General features: G+C 35.9%; 2 protein-coding genes across 17 annotated transcripts in view; both read left to right on the top strand.

The window, feature by feature from the left end:
• Nucleotides 1-3,568, top strand: part of fan1 (FANCD2 and FANCI associated nuclease 1) — a 37,163-nt gene extending 33,595 nt beyond the window's left edge. For all 15 annotated transcript variants that reach the window (XM_073929311.1, NM_001045081.2, XM_073929310.1 and 12 more), the window contains 2 exon segments: nt 2,897-3,025; nt 3,129-3,568. In XM_073929311.1, coding sequence (XP_073785412.1) covers nt 2,897-3,025; nt 3,129-3,266 — 267 coding nt within the window. In that variant the 3' untranslated portion in view covers nt 3,267-3,568.
• Nucleotides 3,569-6,985: 3,417 nt separating this feature from the next.
• mbtps1 (membrane-bound transcription factor peptidase, site 1) overlaps nt 6,986-19,068 on the top strand; it is a 39,863-nt gene continuing 27,780 nt past the window's right edge. The window contains exons 1-3 of one of the 2 annotated variants that reach the window (NM_199213.2): nt 6,986-7,145; nt 13,237-13,715; nt 17,627-17,884. In NM_199213.2, coding sequence (NP_954683.2) covers nt 13,523-13,715; nt 17,627-17,884 — 451 coding nt within the window. In that variant the 5' untranslated portion in view covers nt 6,986-7,145; nt 13,237-13,522. The remainder of the gene's footprint in view (nt 7,146-13,236; nt 13,716-17,626; nt 17,885-19,068) is intronic. The other variant, XM_021467593.2, reaches the window with a different exon arrangement.

Genomic DNA, 19,068 nt, shown 5'->3' with positions numbered 1-19,068 from the left:
GAGAAAATGCAGCACATTTTATTAATTGTTTGCGCTGTAAGAAAATGCAGCGCATATTTTAATAATGTGTTTGCTTTGTGAGGATTTGCAGCAAGTGTGCTGTCAAACTGATAAAGATATTTTCTCAATTTGCTGGTTGTAACTGTTTTTTTGTAACTGCACTTGTTTTCTTAAATTGCAGCGTGTTAAACTCTCTCAGCCACTGTATCATTCTGTCCTGACCACAGATCAAAAGTCCTTATTAACTTACGGCTCGTTCTACTGATCGGTGGGGTTCAGTTCAGTACAGTACACATTTATTTCCATTTCCACTGTCAGAAATACTAAAATCTAAACCATACCACTTTTTTGTGAGCATTTTGTAAAAGTATCTAGCACAACAGTACCAAAAGGGTGTGATAGACTCACTTTTACAGAGAAACGTAATTTGTGCGTGTAACAAGACAACAAAGGAGCATTTTGAAAAATACAGTCAAAACTACTGTGACAGCGTGCAGCAATGAACTATGCTCAAACAAAGCCTGTTTCTTCTTGAGGCAAACAGCCATGACAGGAAGCAAGAACAGGATCTGCTGTATGTCCTCTATTTTTGTTTACAGGGCCATTCACGTCTTGCATTTAAACATGTGAAAAACACATGGGGCATTTTTGTTTTTATTTGCTCACACTTGCTGCATGTCTACATTTGAAATAATAAAGGAGTTCAGAAAGGATTCGATATGTAAATGGATAGTACAGTTTTCTTTTTTTTAAGTGAGAATAATGTTGATCTCAACTTATCAGCATACAACACTCCTGGCAGTGGAAACACATGCCTGGTCAACTTCAGGGTGACCCATACAAGATTATACTGTACTGAATTATACCGTGTTGCTCACTGGAAATGAGGCATTAGCCTTGACATTGTCATGTTTAATTCAAAACTTAAACATGCAGAGAAAAAAGACCTTGTGACAGAACTTACTGGACATCCAGAACTGTGTTATGTGTTGAACCAAACATGCTTTATGTGTGCATAATTGGAATTTTTAAAACCTGAGAACTAAAGCAGTCAAAGCATCATCAGGGATTCATCTGTCACACATAAATAAAGATGCAAGGATCCTGACACCTGTATTGAATTGTACTGGGAACATTTGTGACTATGATAGTTGAACTGCATGGGATTTGTCTTTTTAGCAGTCTCGATCTGCTTGTTTGTTTCACACCTAAGTTCAGTTGGTGGCATTGACACTCACTCAAAAGACTGCACTGACAGGGCAATCAAGTTGTTTTGATCAAACCAAAGCTGCCAAGTGTGAGCACACCCGTACCGGAATGTGTTAAGGTAATTCACATCTTCTTGATTCTCAGTGTATACACACCTGTGCATACTCCATACACTGTTATCATAGATTGGCCAGTTTGTTCTGCAGACTTATTTTCAGGCCCACTCACATGTTTAAAACCTATTTAGATTTGCTTGAAGTTTGCCCTGGAAAGTGGAGTGTTTCTAATAAAGTATCTGTTTCATATGGTAATGAAAACAGTGTTTCCTGCAGGTGGTTTGTCAAGCCTACTCACCTGCATTAAGTACACTCAGAATTGCACAATTTTTAATGTAACACACTTGTTATAACTGATGTAAAGGAACTACACATCAATTGCATGTCTTGTGGATAGCGTGGTGACGTAATGATGTTAATCGAATTATGTGCTATGACATGTAAAACGAGATCATGAAATAAACTTTTAAAAAGCAACTCATGTAAACACCTTAATCATATTATTTTCTTATTCAGATTAAGGCAAATAATTCAATTTTGATGTCCTTGTAAAGGTAGTCAATGATACTCAACAAGGACTAAGGAAGCATCTGGAAATGAAATGGAGTACATGCACACAGACTTTTAATTTCAGTCAGCCAGTCCCCAGGGTTTCCTGTGAATTGTCATCCAATACAAAATCGCCAGCGATCTTCACTGCTTGGCTGAGATACAATATAAAGTGGGTATCAGACCAAACAAGGAGCACTGCATTAATTTCTATTTTTCTGCGCCATGTCTTCAAAATATAAAAATGAATTTTAACCCAGTATTTTCATTTCTGTTCAGTATTTTCATTTGAGTTTCTGCACTAGCTTGCTGCTAATGACGGTGCCTGCATTTAAACGGTCTTTCATCTCTTTGTAGGCTTTAACAACTAATTGGATGCTTAAGTCTATTTAACTGATTATATTTTAATTACATTACAACATCGATGCTGTGAAAGCAACCTTATGAAATTGAAAATAGTCACCTAAACCTTTCACTGGAAGTTCATCATTGGCTGGAAAACGCTAGCTGTGCATATTATTTCAATCAGATGTTTTGTTTCTGCATTGTGCTGTAAGTGGTAGACCAATTTGAGACACTTTAGGCTCTATTTTGACAATCTAGGCACAAAGTTGCATGCCGCAAAAGTTAGGGTTAGGACGTTTCCGAATTTGCTTTTGCTATTTAAAGGATGGAAAAATATGGTTTGCGCTGCGCTGCATGGTCTAATAGGGTTGGGCTTATTCTCTTAATGAGTTATGGGTGTTTGCGTTTGAACATAATGTGCATTAAACCAACCAGAGTCTCATCACCCATTCCTTTTAACAGTCAGTTGCGTCACGCCATGACACATTTGCTACTTACATGGCAGACTTTGTAAGTGGAAAAACTGAATGGTAAAACTGAGTCCATAAAGTTGTGCAAATGTATTTGCTATTTAAACAACATGACGCAAAATGTGAAAATTAGGCTTGCACTGACCTGAAAGTAGCAAAAAAATCATGCTAAACCCGTCTTGTGCCTTATTGCGCCGTGTCTGATAGGGCCTTTCATGTTCCTAGATGCAAGCACAATGTTAAAGCTTTATTTTCTCTATATTTTAGAGTCTAGTGGCATGCCTTGGTGGCCACTTCTTGAGTGGTGTGTTCCTCAGAATGGCCAAAGACTACAGGCACTGCAGAGGAGGACTTCCAGATCTGGTGGTCTGGAGTACTTCCAGCAACAAGTATAAGGTGAGGCTTTTAAACACTCCAAAAAGTAACTTTTTTTAAATGCTTTACTAAGGTGGTGTAGGGACCTTAAATGTTGCTCATTTGAGATACATTTGCCTTCTAGCTGGTGGAAGTGAAGGGCCCTAATGACCGTCTGTCCCAGAAGCAACAGATATGGCTGGATGAGCTGCGTAAACTCGGGGCAGATGTAGAAGTGTGTCACGTCACGGCTACTGGAGCACGAGGAGCTCGACGGGAGTGAAGCTGCTGTCACTCTCAGAAGGAAAGTTAGAAATGCTTGAAGCAACACTGGATGGATTTAATGATGCATTAAAGTTTGACCTCAATTTGCCACTGATCTGATGTAAGAAAAGAATATTAATAGGCACTCTAAGGGGATTTATTCCCCATCTGAAGACTGTTAAATTACCTCATGGCGCTGATTGACTGACTTTTATTATTGTGCTCATTGTAAAGTGAGAATATATTTGAATGACTTTTTTAATGTGACATTTATAGAATAAATCATTTTAAAGAAATTAAATAAAAGCATTTTAAAAGGTTTTTGAAATGTTAATAATGCTTAAATAGTGATGCAAGACATAAGCACATAATGTTGCAGCTCGTAAAATAGGATTCCATTATGTTTTGTTATGTCTATTATTGTGGTCAAAGAACTATGCATGACCACATTCCTTTTCACTGCATATTCATTCAAGCATATCCTTCACGTCTGACAGCCAGAATTAAACATACTCTTTTGTTGCAGAAGTCAAACTTAGCTCTTTTTTAAGATCTATTCAAAACAATGCCATACACTGTTGTTTTAGTAAAGCATGCCTTTCGTTATGAAGTTTGCATGTCTCTGTAAAGCACATTCATTAGGTAAATGCTTGTAAAAGGGCACTTGAATTTTCTTAATGTTTAGTTAGTAAATTTCAATGTAACACTGAACAACAGAGGTGAACAAGGTAGCATTAAAACCCACTACTTTAGTCATTCAATAATTATAAAAAACACAAAATAAATAGTTTATATTAGTAATATCCTGCTTGCACTTATGAAATAAGTTACAAAAAAACCTACAAAACCTTAACGTAAATTTAATGTTTTTTTGTATTCCAAAATGTTGAATGAAATGCAGTTTAATCTAGAAGCTTTCTAAATCATTTATAATTTCCACTGCTAGTCTTCAAAATCAATGCTCATAAATATATATTTTTTAAATTGTGTAAATTGTTCTCTGACTGGCTGCACAATGCAATACTTTAGCTGCTTTATTTGAGGAGTTTGTGAAAAGATGACATGAGTATAAATATTGGATGTTTATTCCCAAAAATATGATTGTACGTGAGGGTATTGACAGCAAACATACTACTGCATGCTGTAGTCTGTTGTTGCCCTGCCAGCAACTGTGAATGCCTGACTCAACATGTCTGCTATCATTCAGTCTACCTTAATGTAAAATTAACAAGCATTTATTAAGATATCTGCATGGCAAGCTGTTTTGACATTTATCCTCAAAAGCACAGTGTGTAATTTTTGCCACTAGAGGGCCTGTATTCCCAACAAACAAAGTAGTTTAATGAGACTAAGAGTTGCAGTCTTCATTACATCGTACAGGCTTTCTTGCAGAAATCAGGTTTATAAATAAGCTAAAGTATTCAAGACATTATAATGGTAGTTTAAGGACAAGTAATGCTGTTGAAGTAAAGCAAGATCCCTGAAGCAATTGCTAATGAGAGACTAGCACGATGGATTTATTATGCCACAGTCGATTAGAATAATACGTTTTTATTTGGCCGGTCTTCTGATTTTGGGAAAGAAGCAGCACTGTTTTATTATACTAAATACAGTTTAGTACAGTTTACTGTAATAATGCTTCTCTGTGCAATATAATAAAATGCACAAAGCGTTTTGTTTTCTTTTTTTTTTTTATAACACCAAACCAGAAATCGAGGATGTAAGAAGTCATTAGCATGGCGACACGACTCTGCCAATGTCTCTTGTTAATATTGTTTATTTTTATTACTTAAACTCACTGGCCACTTTATTAGGTACACCTGTCCAACTGCTCGTTAATGCAAATTTTTTAATCACCCAATCACATGGCAGCAACTCAGTGCATTTAGGCATGTAGACATGGTCAAGACGATCTGCTGCAGTTCAAAGCGAGCATCAGAATGAGGAAGAAAGGTGATTTAAGTGACTTTGAACGTGGCTTGGTTGTTGGTGCTAGATGGGCTGGTCTGAATATTTTGGAAACTGCTGATCTACTGGGATTTTCAGGCACAACCATTCTGTTGGGTTTACAGAGAATGGTGCAAAAAATTTGTGGGCACAAATGCCTTGTTGATGCCAGAGGTCAGAGGAGAATGGCCAGACTGGTTTGAGCTGATAGAAAGGCAACAGTAACTGAAATAACCACTCGTTACAACTGAGTTATGCAGAAGAGCACAACATGTCTAACTTTCAGGCGGGTGGGCTACAACAGCAGAAGACCACAATGGGTGCTACTCCTGTCGGCTAAGAACAGGAAACTGAGGCTACAATTTGCACAGGCTCTCCAAAATTGGACAACGGAACATTGGAAGAACGTTGCCTGGTCTGATGAGTCTCGATTTCTGCTGCGACATTCAGATGGTTGGGTCAGAATTTGTTATCAACAACATGAAAGCATGAATAGTTACATCCAAGATAATATTTGTAAATGTAAATGTTTCTTTCTTACAGTGTTTTTATAGTTGTATACGTAAATATACATCATACATGTGTAATTACAAAATGAATTAGTCATTACATTGCTATTATATTTATTATATTATCTTATATATTATGCAATGTATTGCATTGTAATTACACATGCATGATAATATTTATAAACTTAAATGTTTCTTTGTATATTTCATGTACAGCATTTGTTTAGACATAAACATAGGCAATACTTATGTAATTAATTTAAAAAATTGGTGGAATTACGTTGTCATTACATCCTTATTACTATGTAATAATATTGTTATAACTACTGTTATTACATTGTAATTGCTGTTAAAAAATATTTTTATAACAATGTAATAAATGTTATATCAATGTAATTACAATGTTATAACAATGTAATTGCTATTTATGCATCTATAATTACCATGTAATAACATTGTAGTTACATTGTTATAACATTTCTGTCATTACAATATAATTACTATGTTATAAAATGTTACTACGATGTTATTACATAGTAATTATACTGTAATGACATAAGAATTACAATGTTATAACATGTAATGGCAGTGTTATTACAATATTATTACTATATAATAACAATGTGTTTACACATTAAAAGAAAATGATCTGGCGGTATATAGAAAAAAAAATTAACTTAACATCATATATATAAACTGTTGTAGTTTTTGTATATTTTAATGAAAGAAATCATTTGCTGTACCTTTAAAACATGTATTTTGAATAGCACTAGTATCTAATAAAATAGAAATAATGTATTCTATTAAATGTATGTTAGTGTCAGCTAGTGTATGTTAGTACTAGTATAATCTATTGGAAATTAATAAGTACTATGCGATAAAAACTAGTAGTATCTTTATAATAAAGAATATGTTGCAATTTATATGTGTAATTAAAATTACAGTAGCTATATCTGCTTAATGACTCTATTCTTCAGCTCATATGTATGTGCTTTCAGTGATATTTTAAGTACCATACATATAGAACGTTTTTAATGCAAAACAATTATTACATAATTGCATTGCAAAAACAATGTTTACATAAATTGACAACATAAAACAAATCAAGCCGAACCAGTGCACCTTTAACCGTGCTTCTGAGTCTTGACATGAAGCCTTGTACCATAGGAATTGTTCTAACCAATCACGTGGAGGCATAAAAGTAAAAACGCTTTCTATTGGCTGTACGTCTATCCCTCCCTAGTCGAGACATGACGTAACGATCGATAATTGGCTTCTGCTTGTTGTGTTTAATACCAGTTTCTCACATTACAGTCTTACAGCTTACGCCATTAGCTTGTGAATAGTTGTAATATGTATTAAGACAAAGATACAAACAGATCTCAGACGACTTATTACTGGAATAATCATTTCCTGCACCGTCGTTGTACATTCCGCAGATAGTAAGTAGAATATGGGATTGGGATGATGTTGGGATATACTCATGCTTTGCTAAGCTAACGTTAGCTTGTAGCAGGATGTTGACGAGGCCACATGTTTGCCTTATTTGGCGATAAAAATATACATATTTAAAGCTTTTCTGTATACGAGAAGGTCGTTAATAATTAGCTTTGTTGCAAACGCAGCGTAAACGTTTGTTTTGTGCTGTCATGTTAGCTAGACTGCTACTGTTATTGTCATTAGTTTGTATGTGGTGTATTCTCTAAAATAAAACAACAAACTGTTTCATGTACTGATGACTGCAGAAACAAAACAGTCCATTCAAATAGATTCGTTCAAATAGAATAAGTTCTTCCAAATTTGCATCTAACATAGAAATGCTGTCCGTGTCAATACAAAGGCTTTGTTCAGTGCTGGGAGACGTCAACAAGAATATATAAATAAGAATAGAATGGTACAAATGTATACAACAAGTATAAACCCTAGTAACAACAAAAATGGAGAAAAGAACAATAGGTTATTACTTTGGATAGTTTTTAGTTATACAGTACTCAGCAAATATATATGTACACCCCTTACAAATCTCTTTTGAATTCATATTTTTAATAGGAAGCTATATAATATTATATTTGTGAATATACATTAGATTAGATTAGATTGGCACTGAAGCCAAATCTGGAGTTTATCTAACAAAATAACTTTTGATAACAGTCCAAAAACTTGTACACCCAAATTTATATGTTATAGAAAAGTATTAAATAAAAATAAAAAAGGAAAAATCAAGAGAAGCAAAAATAAGTAAATAATTAATTGAAAAATGTAGTTGAAATGTATTTATTTTTGCTATATTTTGCTTGGATTTAATTGTATTATCTTTTAATTTCTCAATATGTTCGGTGACTAAAATATTATTTTTGAATAATATCTGTTTAATAAATCTGTTTTGTTCAAATGCACCAAAATACATTGCCTATATTCACTGAGAAATGAATAAAAATAATCATTTTCAAAATGGTCTTTAATTAATTATGCTGAGCACTGTTGGTCAGTGTCTTAGCTTCTGTTTTTGTTGATAGCTGCCTTTAGACTGAAATGTGACGTTTAAGTTACCTTCTTACTAAAAAATGCATACATTTAGATTTACATTTACATTAAGTTATTCTTAATAGCATTTTTACTAAAAGGACATTATTTGTTCGTTCGTTCATTCATTCATTTTCCTTTGGCTTAGTCCCTTTATTCATCAGCCGTCATCAAAGCAGAATGAACAACCAACTTATCCAGCATATGTTTAACACAGCGTAAAAATACATTATTCTACCTAAAATCATCTTTTGAGGTCCACAGAAGTAAAGTTAAGCAATTAAACAGGTTGAGTAAATAAGTACAAATTTCGTACAAGAGTGAAGTATTGCTTTAGTGTGTTGCACTAACATCCTAGATTGTGTTTGTCTACAAATAACATTAAAGTAAATGTTGATTCTTTGATGATAACATTCACATCCTCGCAACTTTTGTGATGAAATTAAAGCAGTTACAGATCTTTTCTTCCCATTTTACATTTCTGGGGTCTCAAGCACAAAGATCTCTAAAGCGTAAACTACTTTTGTGAAAGTAAAGTATAAAATGTGTAAACTTTATTATTGATTTGTTTTTACTTTTCATTTGCTCAGACAGCAAATTAAAAGCTCTATAACATGCATTTAGAATATACTTTTATTGAGCAGATTACAAACATGCCACTATTTTTTTTATGTAAGCTACAATTAAACGTTTTGATGAAAGGGATCAAATTGGCACAAGTCCACAGTATTTCTCTCTTTACAAGTATTTAACAGCCTTGCATTGGTGACTTAACAGGATGTTAAAAAACCATATGGTATACATATTGGGCTCTTACTCCAGGATGTAAAACTTAATTACACAACAAATCAGTCCATCCGAGTTGAACCCACCTCATGTGGGACAGGCGTTCACAGCCTGGAGTCAGTGGGAAATTAAGTCTCTGGAAGCGTGCCTGTGGGTGGGGAACATGTTTTCAAGGAAATGACCCTTAAGTTGTCCTTAGGCTAACACTTGGTGGTTGATTTCAAACATCATTCCAGATTGCTTTAATGACTGCATCATTGGAGCTGCGTGATCCCCAACAGATTGTGATAATGCTCTTCTGTTTTTTTCTTATTTGATTGTCATGGATAATTCACATTTCACCGACAGGCAGCAACCAATATCGGCTATCACCAGATTATACTACAAAACATTTCAAGAGATGCTTAATTGTAGTAAACTAAACCGTTTTCTGCACAAATACAGAGCATTACTGGCAGTTACTTTTTTGTTTGTTTTATATTTTAAAGCTGCAACCTTTTATCTTTTTTTTTTTTTGAATGTTGTTCACTAAGGGTGTCACGATCTTCCAAATCCTCGATTCGATTCCATTTTCGATTCTGAAGGCACGATTCGATTCGATTTTCGATTATGAATAATTAATTAATTAATGACCAATTAATTATTTGTATCCTACCGTTTAAACTACCTGACCTGCATGGTCTGTTTTACCCATAAACAAATCATACAGTAAGATACACACATAATTACCACCTGTCAATCTCTTTTTCTGCCTGACTCGTGAATAGGCAGTGATCTGTGTTGTTATAATGGCGTAGGTAAAAAAAGAGGCACAACCAACAGGAACCAGCCAACAGTATCTGAGGTGTTCGCTAAAATGACTAAGTACAAGTGAGTGAAAGATTGAAGCAGTTCTCTGACTGCCTGAACCCGCTGTCTCAAGCTCATATGGCTGTGTCCGTCTGTGTCTGTGTGGTCACGTGATGTGCATTTTCAGAGGTAGAGAGGAAGGAGGGCTGCTCAGAAATGCCACACGCCACTGTGGATGTCAAATTGTTGTCGTTCTAAAATGCCATTTAAAAACAAAGACTGTGTAAACAGATCCTGAGTATGTACTTTTCGCGAGCGGATTTGCAACGGGGGCTGGCGGAGGATCGCGATGCCGGTGTTGTCTATCGGACGAACCGTACGTAATACGTACATAGCAGAGCTTGCAAAACTGTGTTTTTTTGTCGACAACACGAACGTTGTCAACATAACTCACTGGAAATCCAAAATGCTTACACACCGGCGACTTCATTGAAAGAGGAGAGGGTTTAAGTTCTCTCGACGGGTCTCCTGCTTCTGCAGTTTAACAAGCACTTCAACAAGCCTGTTTTTTTCCCGCTTGGCAAGCCAAGCTGACGTGACATGGGGGCGTGGCAGCATTGACGATTCTATTTTTTGATTCAATAATCAAAATTGAGCATAAATTTCGATCGATTTCCGACACCCCTACTGTTCACACACTGACAAAAAATGATTCAAACATGATTCCTTGAATTTACTTAATTTTTTTAAAGTATTGTAAACAATTTGTTAATTTGTTGTTAAATTTAAACAAATACATTGTTTGTAACAATTTTGCAGGCAACATTTTTTTTCAGTGCACCTGCAACCTTTAGCTTTTTTTTTTTTTTTTTTTTTTGAATACCATTCACACCTAACACAGAACATAGACATTTACACATTTATCTACACACCATTTTCAGTCGTGTCAGTTTGCTGTCTATTGTGCATGCACTTTAGTTTTTTCAATTATTTTCTTACCCCTAAACAAAAAACTTTTCTTTGAATATATCTGGACTTTTGCTAATTTTACCCTTAAGAAATATATTCATGTCACTATAAAAACATTAGGTTTACCATTTTTTTGCTGAACAGAATATTCATAATTTTTTTTTACATAGTCTCTTTATTAATGTGGGGTCGCCAAAGCGGAATGAACCGCCAACTTATCCAGCATATTTTTTATGCAGCTTATGCCCTTCCTGCTGCAACCAATCACTGGGAAACATCCACACTCATTCACACACATGCACTACGGACAATTTAGCTTACCCAATTCACCTATAGCGCATGTCTTTGGACTTGTGGGGTAAACCGGAACACCCGGAGGAAAACCACGCAAGCACTGGGAGAACATGCAAACTTCACACAGAAATGTCAACTGACTCAGCTGGGGCTCGAACCAGCAGCCTTCTTGCTGTTAGGCGATCGTGTTACCCACTGTGCCATTGTAATGCCCCATGAATAGAGTATTTAATATCTAATTCTTTAAAGGTCCAGTGAAGTGCTTTGAATCGTGCATTTCTATTTGATGTTTAACTAGATTTTAAATGAAACACGATGAGAGGGTGGGACATTGTAGCTTCTCCCTTTAAAAAAAAAAAAACAGGCCATAGGATTCGGTTTTATCACTGCTCTGTCAGTGAGAGTGATTGAGGCTGCATTTGAAGAAGCCTACGAGGTTTTTCGAAATGAGACAGCCTTTATCAAGCCGTGATGATGACGCAGCGCACTTCGAATACATTGTTCAGAGGATGCAGCTTTTGAAATGAGACACAGCTTGAGAAGCATCTTTAAGGAGGCAGGGCATGTCAGATTCTAGAGAGCATTTGATTGGTTATGATTTGATGAGATACTGTTGTGTGAGGGGAGATGAAGAAAACCGATGATTCATTTAGGGGGAAGTGACAAACTACAAGCTTTTCATGTTTGTATCAGTTTTATATCTTCTATCTTTTGGCGCACACTAGATTATAGATATCTCAAAAGCTAACCGTACCAGGGCTCGAAATTGCGACCATTTTGGTTGCATATGCACCTGAAATTTAAGCTATGCGACCTCATAATATATTTGGGAGCTTTTGTGTGACTGCTTATAATGGTTGTAGTGTGACCTGTTGTTTTTTTTCTAAAAACGTGCTAATCAGTCTTCCCTGCCGCTATATTGGTTCATATTTGGGGTCAATAACTCAAGACTTTCCGTTGTCAGATGACAGGGATCTTTTGTAACTACGTGGAATGCAAACGATTGAAGAGTAGAAAAGTACACAGAATCTCGATGCAGTGCATTCACTGCGTATTAAAGCGCAAGTGTACACTAAATGTTAAATCTAACACTGTACACACCATCGCCAAAGAAGCTCGCCTTTACTAAGTTTAAACCGATGCGGCTTATAACAAAGAGCGGTATTGCGCCAGTGGTCATCAGGAGAATCCTACTCTGCCCCCCTCATATATTGGGCCGGCTAACTCGCCTGGTTTCCACAAACACAGAAAAATTAAAATGAGCTTATAACGAGACTTTTAGCATTAAAATGACACAAACCAAAACCTTTAAAAGTGAGACTTTTTTTTCCTTTCTTTAGTCCGTTCTTTCTTGAGATGTATATTATTTTTCTATTTAATTACTGATGACAGCTTTGCAGCTTTCAGCCTTAAGTTTAATGATTTATTATAATCTTTCTTTTGTTTTCTAGCAGAAATGGTATTAACTAAATTGACATGCATATAAAAACAATAGTACAAAATATGATCACGAGAAATGTATTTCATTGTTAGTATTATTGACAACATAGCCAACATTAATATTTTATATTTATTAGACATTCATTTTGGAATTTTTGCACAAATATTATGCCATCACAGCAATAGTTAGATAGTTGTTTCTGGTTTTTGTTAATCCTAATTGATGTTGTTTTCAAATACAACAAATCCCTTAATATACAATTTGCAGCCGTGCTCATTCATTTTTGGTGGGTGCTCCCAAATTTTTTCTGGTGCTCCCAAATTTTTTCTGGTGCTCCTAAATATTTAAAGTTGGGAGCAACGGTGCTACCAAGTAAAAAAGTAAATTTCGAGCCCTAAATGCTATTACCAACATCTAAAAAACTTTATTTTAATTTCATGGAATCTTTAATACATGTCTTTCTGTTGCTCTTAGTTGTGTAAATTGATTCCTTGTCCTCATTTGTAAGTCGCTTTGGATAAAAGCGTCTGCTAAATGTAAATGTAAATGTAAATGTCTTTTATCACTCACAAGCAATTTAATGAATCTATATGTTGTGATTGTGATATGACTGCAAACTCCTCAGTGGGATGAATAATTATTGGCAAACAGTGGATCTTTGATTTTTTTTTTTTTTCCTTCTTCCAGTGCTTGGCTTAATGTAACCATTGTGTTGTCTCGTCTTTGTCTAGAAGAATAGAAGGCCTTTAGTCACTGTGAGGAACCCATCACCAGATGAACGCCCCTCCTAATCTACTGTAGTTTGTTTGACTCTGCTGAAGAAGATGGTCCCTCTCCTCATCCTCAGACTGCCACACTGATCACCTTCACAGCACCACAAACACACAATGGAGAGGAAACGCCGAAAGAAATGAAAACTCAAGCCATGTGTTATTCAGGCTTCTCTGCGTTTTGGACCTAAACTATTTCAAAACTAATACACGTTTGTTACCTTTGATTACACTGACCGCAGGGATCATGATCGTAAGGCTGTGCTTGCTTGTGGCCTTTTTAGGGGCTAAATTGCCTCTGGTGGGCACAGAGGAAGACAGTGGACCGTTCTTAACCCCCTTTCCTCCTCCTCTTCCTCTAAATGCTGATGCACATTTGAGCCCAAACTGCTCACAGCTCACGCTAAAACTGGACTTCTCAACCCAAGTGGTCAAGCATGGTAAGTGATATTATTTTGATCTTTAATCATTGTTTTGTGTAGGATAAACATTTTGTTGTGTCTTCAGCAAAATTAGGATAATATTAGGCCAGTTTAAATGTTTGTTTGATTTAGGGTAATGACCTTGAGTAGAACGCTGAATTCCTAATAGGCCGCAACATGTTCAGACATTGTATTATTTAGTGGCGTAATTTAGTTTTTAGTGTTGATAGTGATGGTTTATTGCACTGAAAATTAGCTATCAGTCTGTTTATGGAGTTTGAGGAATAAAGCAGCTGTTGCCCTTCCTGTTTTAATGTAGGGCAGGACAAAACGTGAGCTCTTCAGGTTAAACAGTGTTGGTGTAATGTTCTCCACTGCCCATTCATTGGTTGAAGCTTGTCCTCTGTGCACTGAGTGTGTGTTTACTGGCTGTTGGCCCAGAGTGTTGGCAATGTATTCCTAAGATTTAATCTGAGTTCAGCGTTGTTTTCGAGGGGTGCACTTTTCTCTACACTGGGTGTGGTGTGGATGTGGGTATACAAGACCAGAATGTAACGCATTATTTATAGTGGCCTGATTGCGACCCTATGAAAGCAGCCTTTGTGCCATCCTCTGTTTAATTCATTCCCACTTTCCTCACCCAAAAGTTCTGAATTGTGGGTTTGGCAAGTTTTCATGCTTCTTTGGTATGTTTCGTGATTGTTCAATTGTTAACAATTGTGATCCTTTGCTGATATGCCAGTTTTTTTTTTTTTACATTCTTCTTAAATTTACATAGAACAATAAGTTATTCACGATGCGGAATTGGGTTTGATTTGTTAGCAAAAATATCAGTATGTTTTTAAAAAATAATTTAATTTTAAAAGTTTTTTTTTTTCTAGCTAATACTGACTTTTGTTACGTCTCTTTCTCTGCTGTCCTCAATCACTAAATTTTAAATCATAGGTCTCAAACTGGATTCCTGGAGGGCCGCAGCTCTGCACAGTTGACCAACATTAATCAAACACAGCTGATGCAACTAATCAAGATGTTCAAGACTACGAGACACTATTGACCTTATTCTAAAATGCGGAAGTGCACTTGTTTTCGCGATTGTTTTAAAACTTCTGATTCAGTCGCCTATGGGAGAAATGACTAGGAATAATAAACGGCAGAAAACGGTCAAACTATTTGCTGTACAAACAAATGTTTGCATGACTATACCAATACTATACTATACTAGACCAAGTAGAATAATATTATAAGAAAATAACAGTTCGCAACATCAAACAGCAAAACGAGCAGTTTTTAATGTCTAAAAATGAATGGAAGTGAATGAGACCGGAAGTCTTGAGCCAAAAAGATTCAAATGGCTGCGTCCGCTCGTCGGCTAAGAAAAAAGTAAATTAATCAGGTGTGAATTGGAGGTGGTATGAGCTAAACTATGCAGAGCTGCAGCCCTCCAGGAATTGAGTTTGAAACCGTTGCTTTAGGTCAGCGGTTCCTAACAGGGAGATTGCGTCATATTTAAAAAAAAAAATTTGCTGTGTAAAATTAGGAGAGCAATCATGTTGCCTTAGTTAATTTTATCCCCTGGCTGACCAAAAAATAAATAAATGTGTAATTCGTCCTCCACAAAAAAGACTGAGTGTCACTGATTCGCCTTCAGCAGCTAGCAGTAATGAATGACCAAAGCATACTGGACCCAGGTGAGGAAGAGCCAAACAATTCGTGTTGCATCACTAGCAATACTGGAAACACAAAATACCAAAATAATTACCTGAACTATGGTTTTATTCCATTTTCTTGAAACAAAGAGTCCCTGACCCAACCACAGTGTATTATCTGCACCAAAGTTCTTGCTCACAAAAGCATGAGGCCATCTAAATTATGAAGACATTTGCTGATGACTCATCCCCAATACCGTGATAAGCTCAGAGCATTATTTGAGTGCAAGGCAAAAGAATTTATACACACCCAAAATAAGATGAGGGACGTCACAGCTACTGACAAGAAACTTAAAAAAAAATTGGCAACTAATTGGCAACTAATATAGGGCTAATTTAAAGGCCAACGACTTTCGTTTTTCAGTTACAAATGGCCTTCTGATGTTTTGATTTTATATTTAACATTAGGCTGTTTGTGCATAAACACATCTAGATGTAGTAATACACACAGTTTGTTTGAAACCATCATTAAATGTTTGGGGGGGGGCTTACAATATTTTCTGGCGGAAAAGGGTCTCTGGCAAAAAAGATTGGAAACCACTGCTTTTAGGTGGTTTATGTAAAAAAAAAAAAAAAAATTCTAGTTTGGTTACATTACACCTTTCGCCTATCTTTAAAATGCAAGAACAGTGTTTTGATTTAGCTCTAAATTAGGGTTGCACCATATTGGAAAACTCTGATATTGCGATATGAATACAGTTTCATTAGATAGTTTGAACAGCTCTCTTTGATGGTTTTCTTGAGAGTCTAACAGTTTTCAGGTACAGAAATTAAATAGTCACAGTGCAAAAAAATGCTGTTCATACTTGGCTTTGTCTCATTTCTAGTCCAAATATGAAAATAATCTTAGGGCAAGTAAAAATATTACTTTGTTTTCATCTTTAGAAGAAGTCAAAATTAAGAGTAGCGCTAGGCCAATAAACTATATTATATCGAATCGTGATAAAATTTTGTCAATAACAATGAAAAGCTCCGGACTTTTTACTCTATATCTAAGAGCCAATCACACAGCAGAAATGTGCAACAATGGGAATCTAACAGTGTGTTAATATTACAGAGAAGTACTTTTCGGCCACTGAAAATGTATCGAGTGAAAAAGTTATGACAAATTAATGGACCTTCTAATTATTGTAGCTTCAGTCGTTGTTGGGCTACTCTTTTAAATCTGAAAACATTAACAACTGATATCAAAATATTTATCCTTATCGTTCAATATGGAAAATATATATTGAGATTGCATTTTTGCCATATCGCCCAGCCCTAATTAAGAGTTTTTCCACAAACCAAGCCAGTGGGGTAAGCAAAATAATCTTGTTTTTGCATTTAGATATTTTATTTATATTAATTTAAAAATGTTGCATAAATAAAACCGATACAGTAATTAAATACAATTCTATAGTTCCAGGTCAACTTTAATTCAGACTCAACATTGCACATCTTGCAATGCATCATCGTTGCAAATGCAAATGCATATCGTGCATGGATGCGTATATGCGATATTAATGCTGAAACAATATATTTTGCAGCACTACTCTGGGGATCTTGTTTTAATTTGCCAATGCTGATATTCTGTTTCAAAATAGATGGACTGAAATGCAAACTTTTGAAAATATCCACAATTGCACTCTGACTGGTTTTATTGCATATCGTTCCCTGATTTGTTAAGCCCATTCATATGACATTTACACAACTGGTGGACTGCAAGTATGGATGCCAGGAAAATATTTGAATGCCCAGTGAGCATGAATAGTCACTTATCATGGATTTTAGGTTGTAAAAAACACAATGAAATGGCCAGTCTGGACAAATAGCATTTCTATTCTAATATGCTATTTTAAAACAAAAACACACCAGTGTTAATTTGCAGCGTGCATCTGCAATCTTGTTTGGTATTTCCCTGTGTACTGTTGGCTTTGTCATAAATCACTTCAAGTGCTCTGGAGGATGGCCACAATTCATGGTGTTCTGATGGTGGTGTCCCTGTTCAGGTTTGTCGAGCAATGAAAAAACATGGGTGTTCCTAAATACCCACCCTGGCCTAAAGTTTCAGTCAGCAGCAGTTATTTCTGTTGAAGGCTCTATTGTGATTGTTAATGCAATCTGGAATTGAATGAGGAGTTGACATTTTGGCTCTGTATTTGGGCAAAACGCCCACTTTTAATGCTGAAGTTGCATTCCTAAGTAAATGCAAGTGCAATTGTTCTTGCTCTCTGTCTCTTCTAGAGTACATTGTTGCGTTTAATGGATACTTCACAGCTAAAGCACGCAGTGATTTCATCAGCAGCGCCCTGCGGGATGTGGATGCAGTGAAATGGCGCATCGTACGGAGGGACAATCCTGCCAGCGATTACCCCAGTGATTTTGAGGTGGTGGAGATCAAGCAGGACACACGCAACAGCCTGCTCACCCTCCAGGACCACCCCTATATCAAACGTGTGACGCCACAGCGCATGGTCCTCCGCAGCCTTAAATTCACAGACTGTAAGTAGTCGTGTTGTCAAAGTAATTCATACATATGCAATATCAGTTTTCTGCAGTATGGCCATTGCCATGCTCTCTCTCTGACAGTGAGTTCACATGCACCGCAGTACATGTACACTCGACTCTCCTGCCGCTCACTCAATCAGCCACACTTTCAGTCAGGCCGCACGAAGCATATTGTTATAGTGTTATGGCCCACCAAAGTCTAGTCTGTTGTGCCACAGTTTCATTTTGTCCATTTCTGCAGATTTTACAGCAGTTTGTAGGTGCAAACATGTTTCACTTTCTTTCTTCTTTCTGCCCCCGTGTGCAAGTGCTGAGCTTTCTTTAACATGTTCTTGCTCATCAATATATGAACTAAATGTTATATGACTTAAAATACCCATCTTTAAATCACAATATCTGACTTTTAAATTCAATTGGTTGCATTTAAAGCGAACAGAACAGTAAAGGAAGAAATTTATGAAAGCTTGGATAGTGTTTAACAATAATAAATAATAAAAGACACAATCACTGTTGGACTTGCATAAAGAATGTTAAGCATTGTATTTGCATTACATTTGCATTTGTAAGCAACTTTAAATAAGTTAGACTGGTAGTTTATTCCAATTACATTGGAATAAAGAATTGCGAAATTTAATAGAATTTATTCTTTTAATTGTTTTTTCTGTCTGTCTTTGGGTTGTGCCGATGGATGATAGTATCGTGTATCGACGATAGGCAATGATGTTGCAGAGAGCTGAGACCTATGACTATTTTAAAGACGATATTAAGCTCGTTACGCATTAATGTAGACCTATTACGTTTTCTTGCATTACTGTAAGAGTGTGGTGATTTGCATTGGTTTGAATTATTTTTCAAGATAAAATGAAATGCAAATGAAGTAGATTGTTAAATAGGTAAAAACAATCAGCTGAAATACATTTAAAAATGGTTAAACAAATGAGCAAATAACTAATCATTACTTCCACACCCCCATGCGATAGTATCGTGTATAGGCGATCTCACCGGGGGGGCAATATGGCGATTTGAAAATTTCCTATATCTCCCAACACTAGTTTTGCCTTACTGGACCACTGGTAAAAATCCTTAACATAGAGCCATGCTTGTCATTTTAATTCTGGCATTTGAAGAAATGAAGACATGCTTAAATATTGTAACTAATGGAGTAATTCCGTGTGTTA

This window comes from Danio rerio, chromosome 18, assembly GCF_049306965.1.
Source record: "Danio rerio strain Tuebingen ecotype United States chromosome 18, GRCz12tu, whole genome shotgun sequence".
NCBI lineage: Eukaryota > Metazoa > Chordata > Actinopteri > Cypriniformes > Danionidae > Danio > Danio rerio.
Note: the sequence above shows the minus strand (reverse complement) of the source record. Positions and strands in the feature narration are given on the sequence as shown.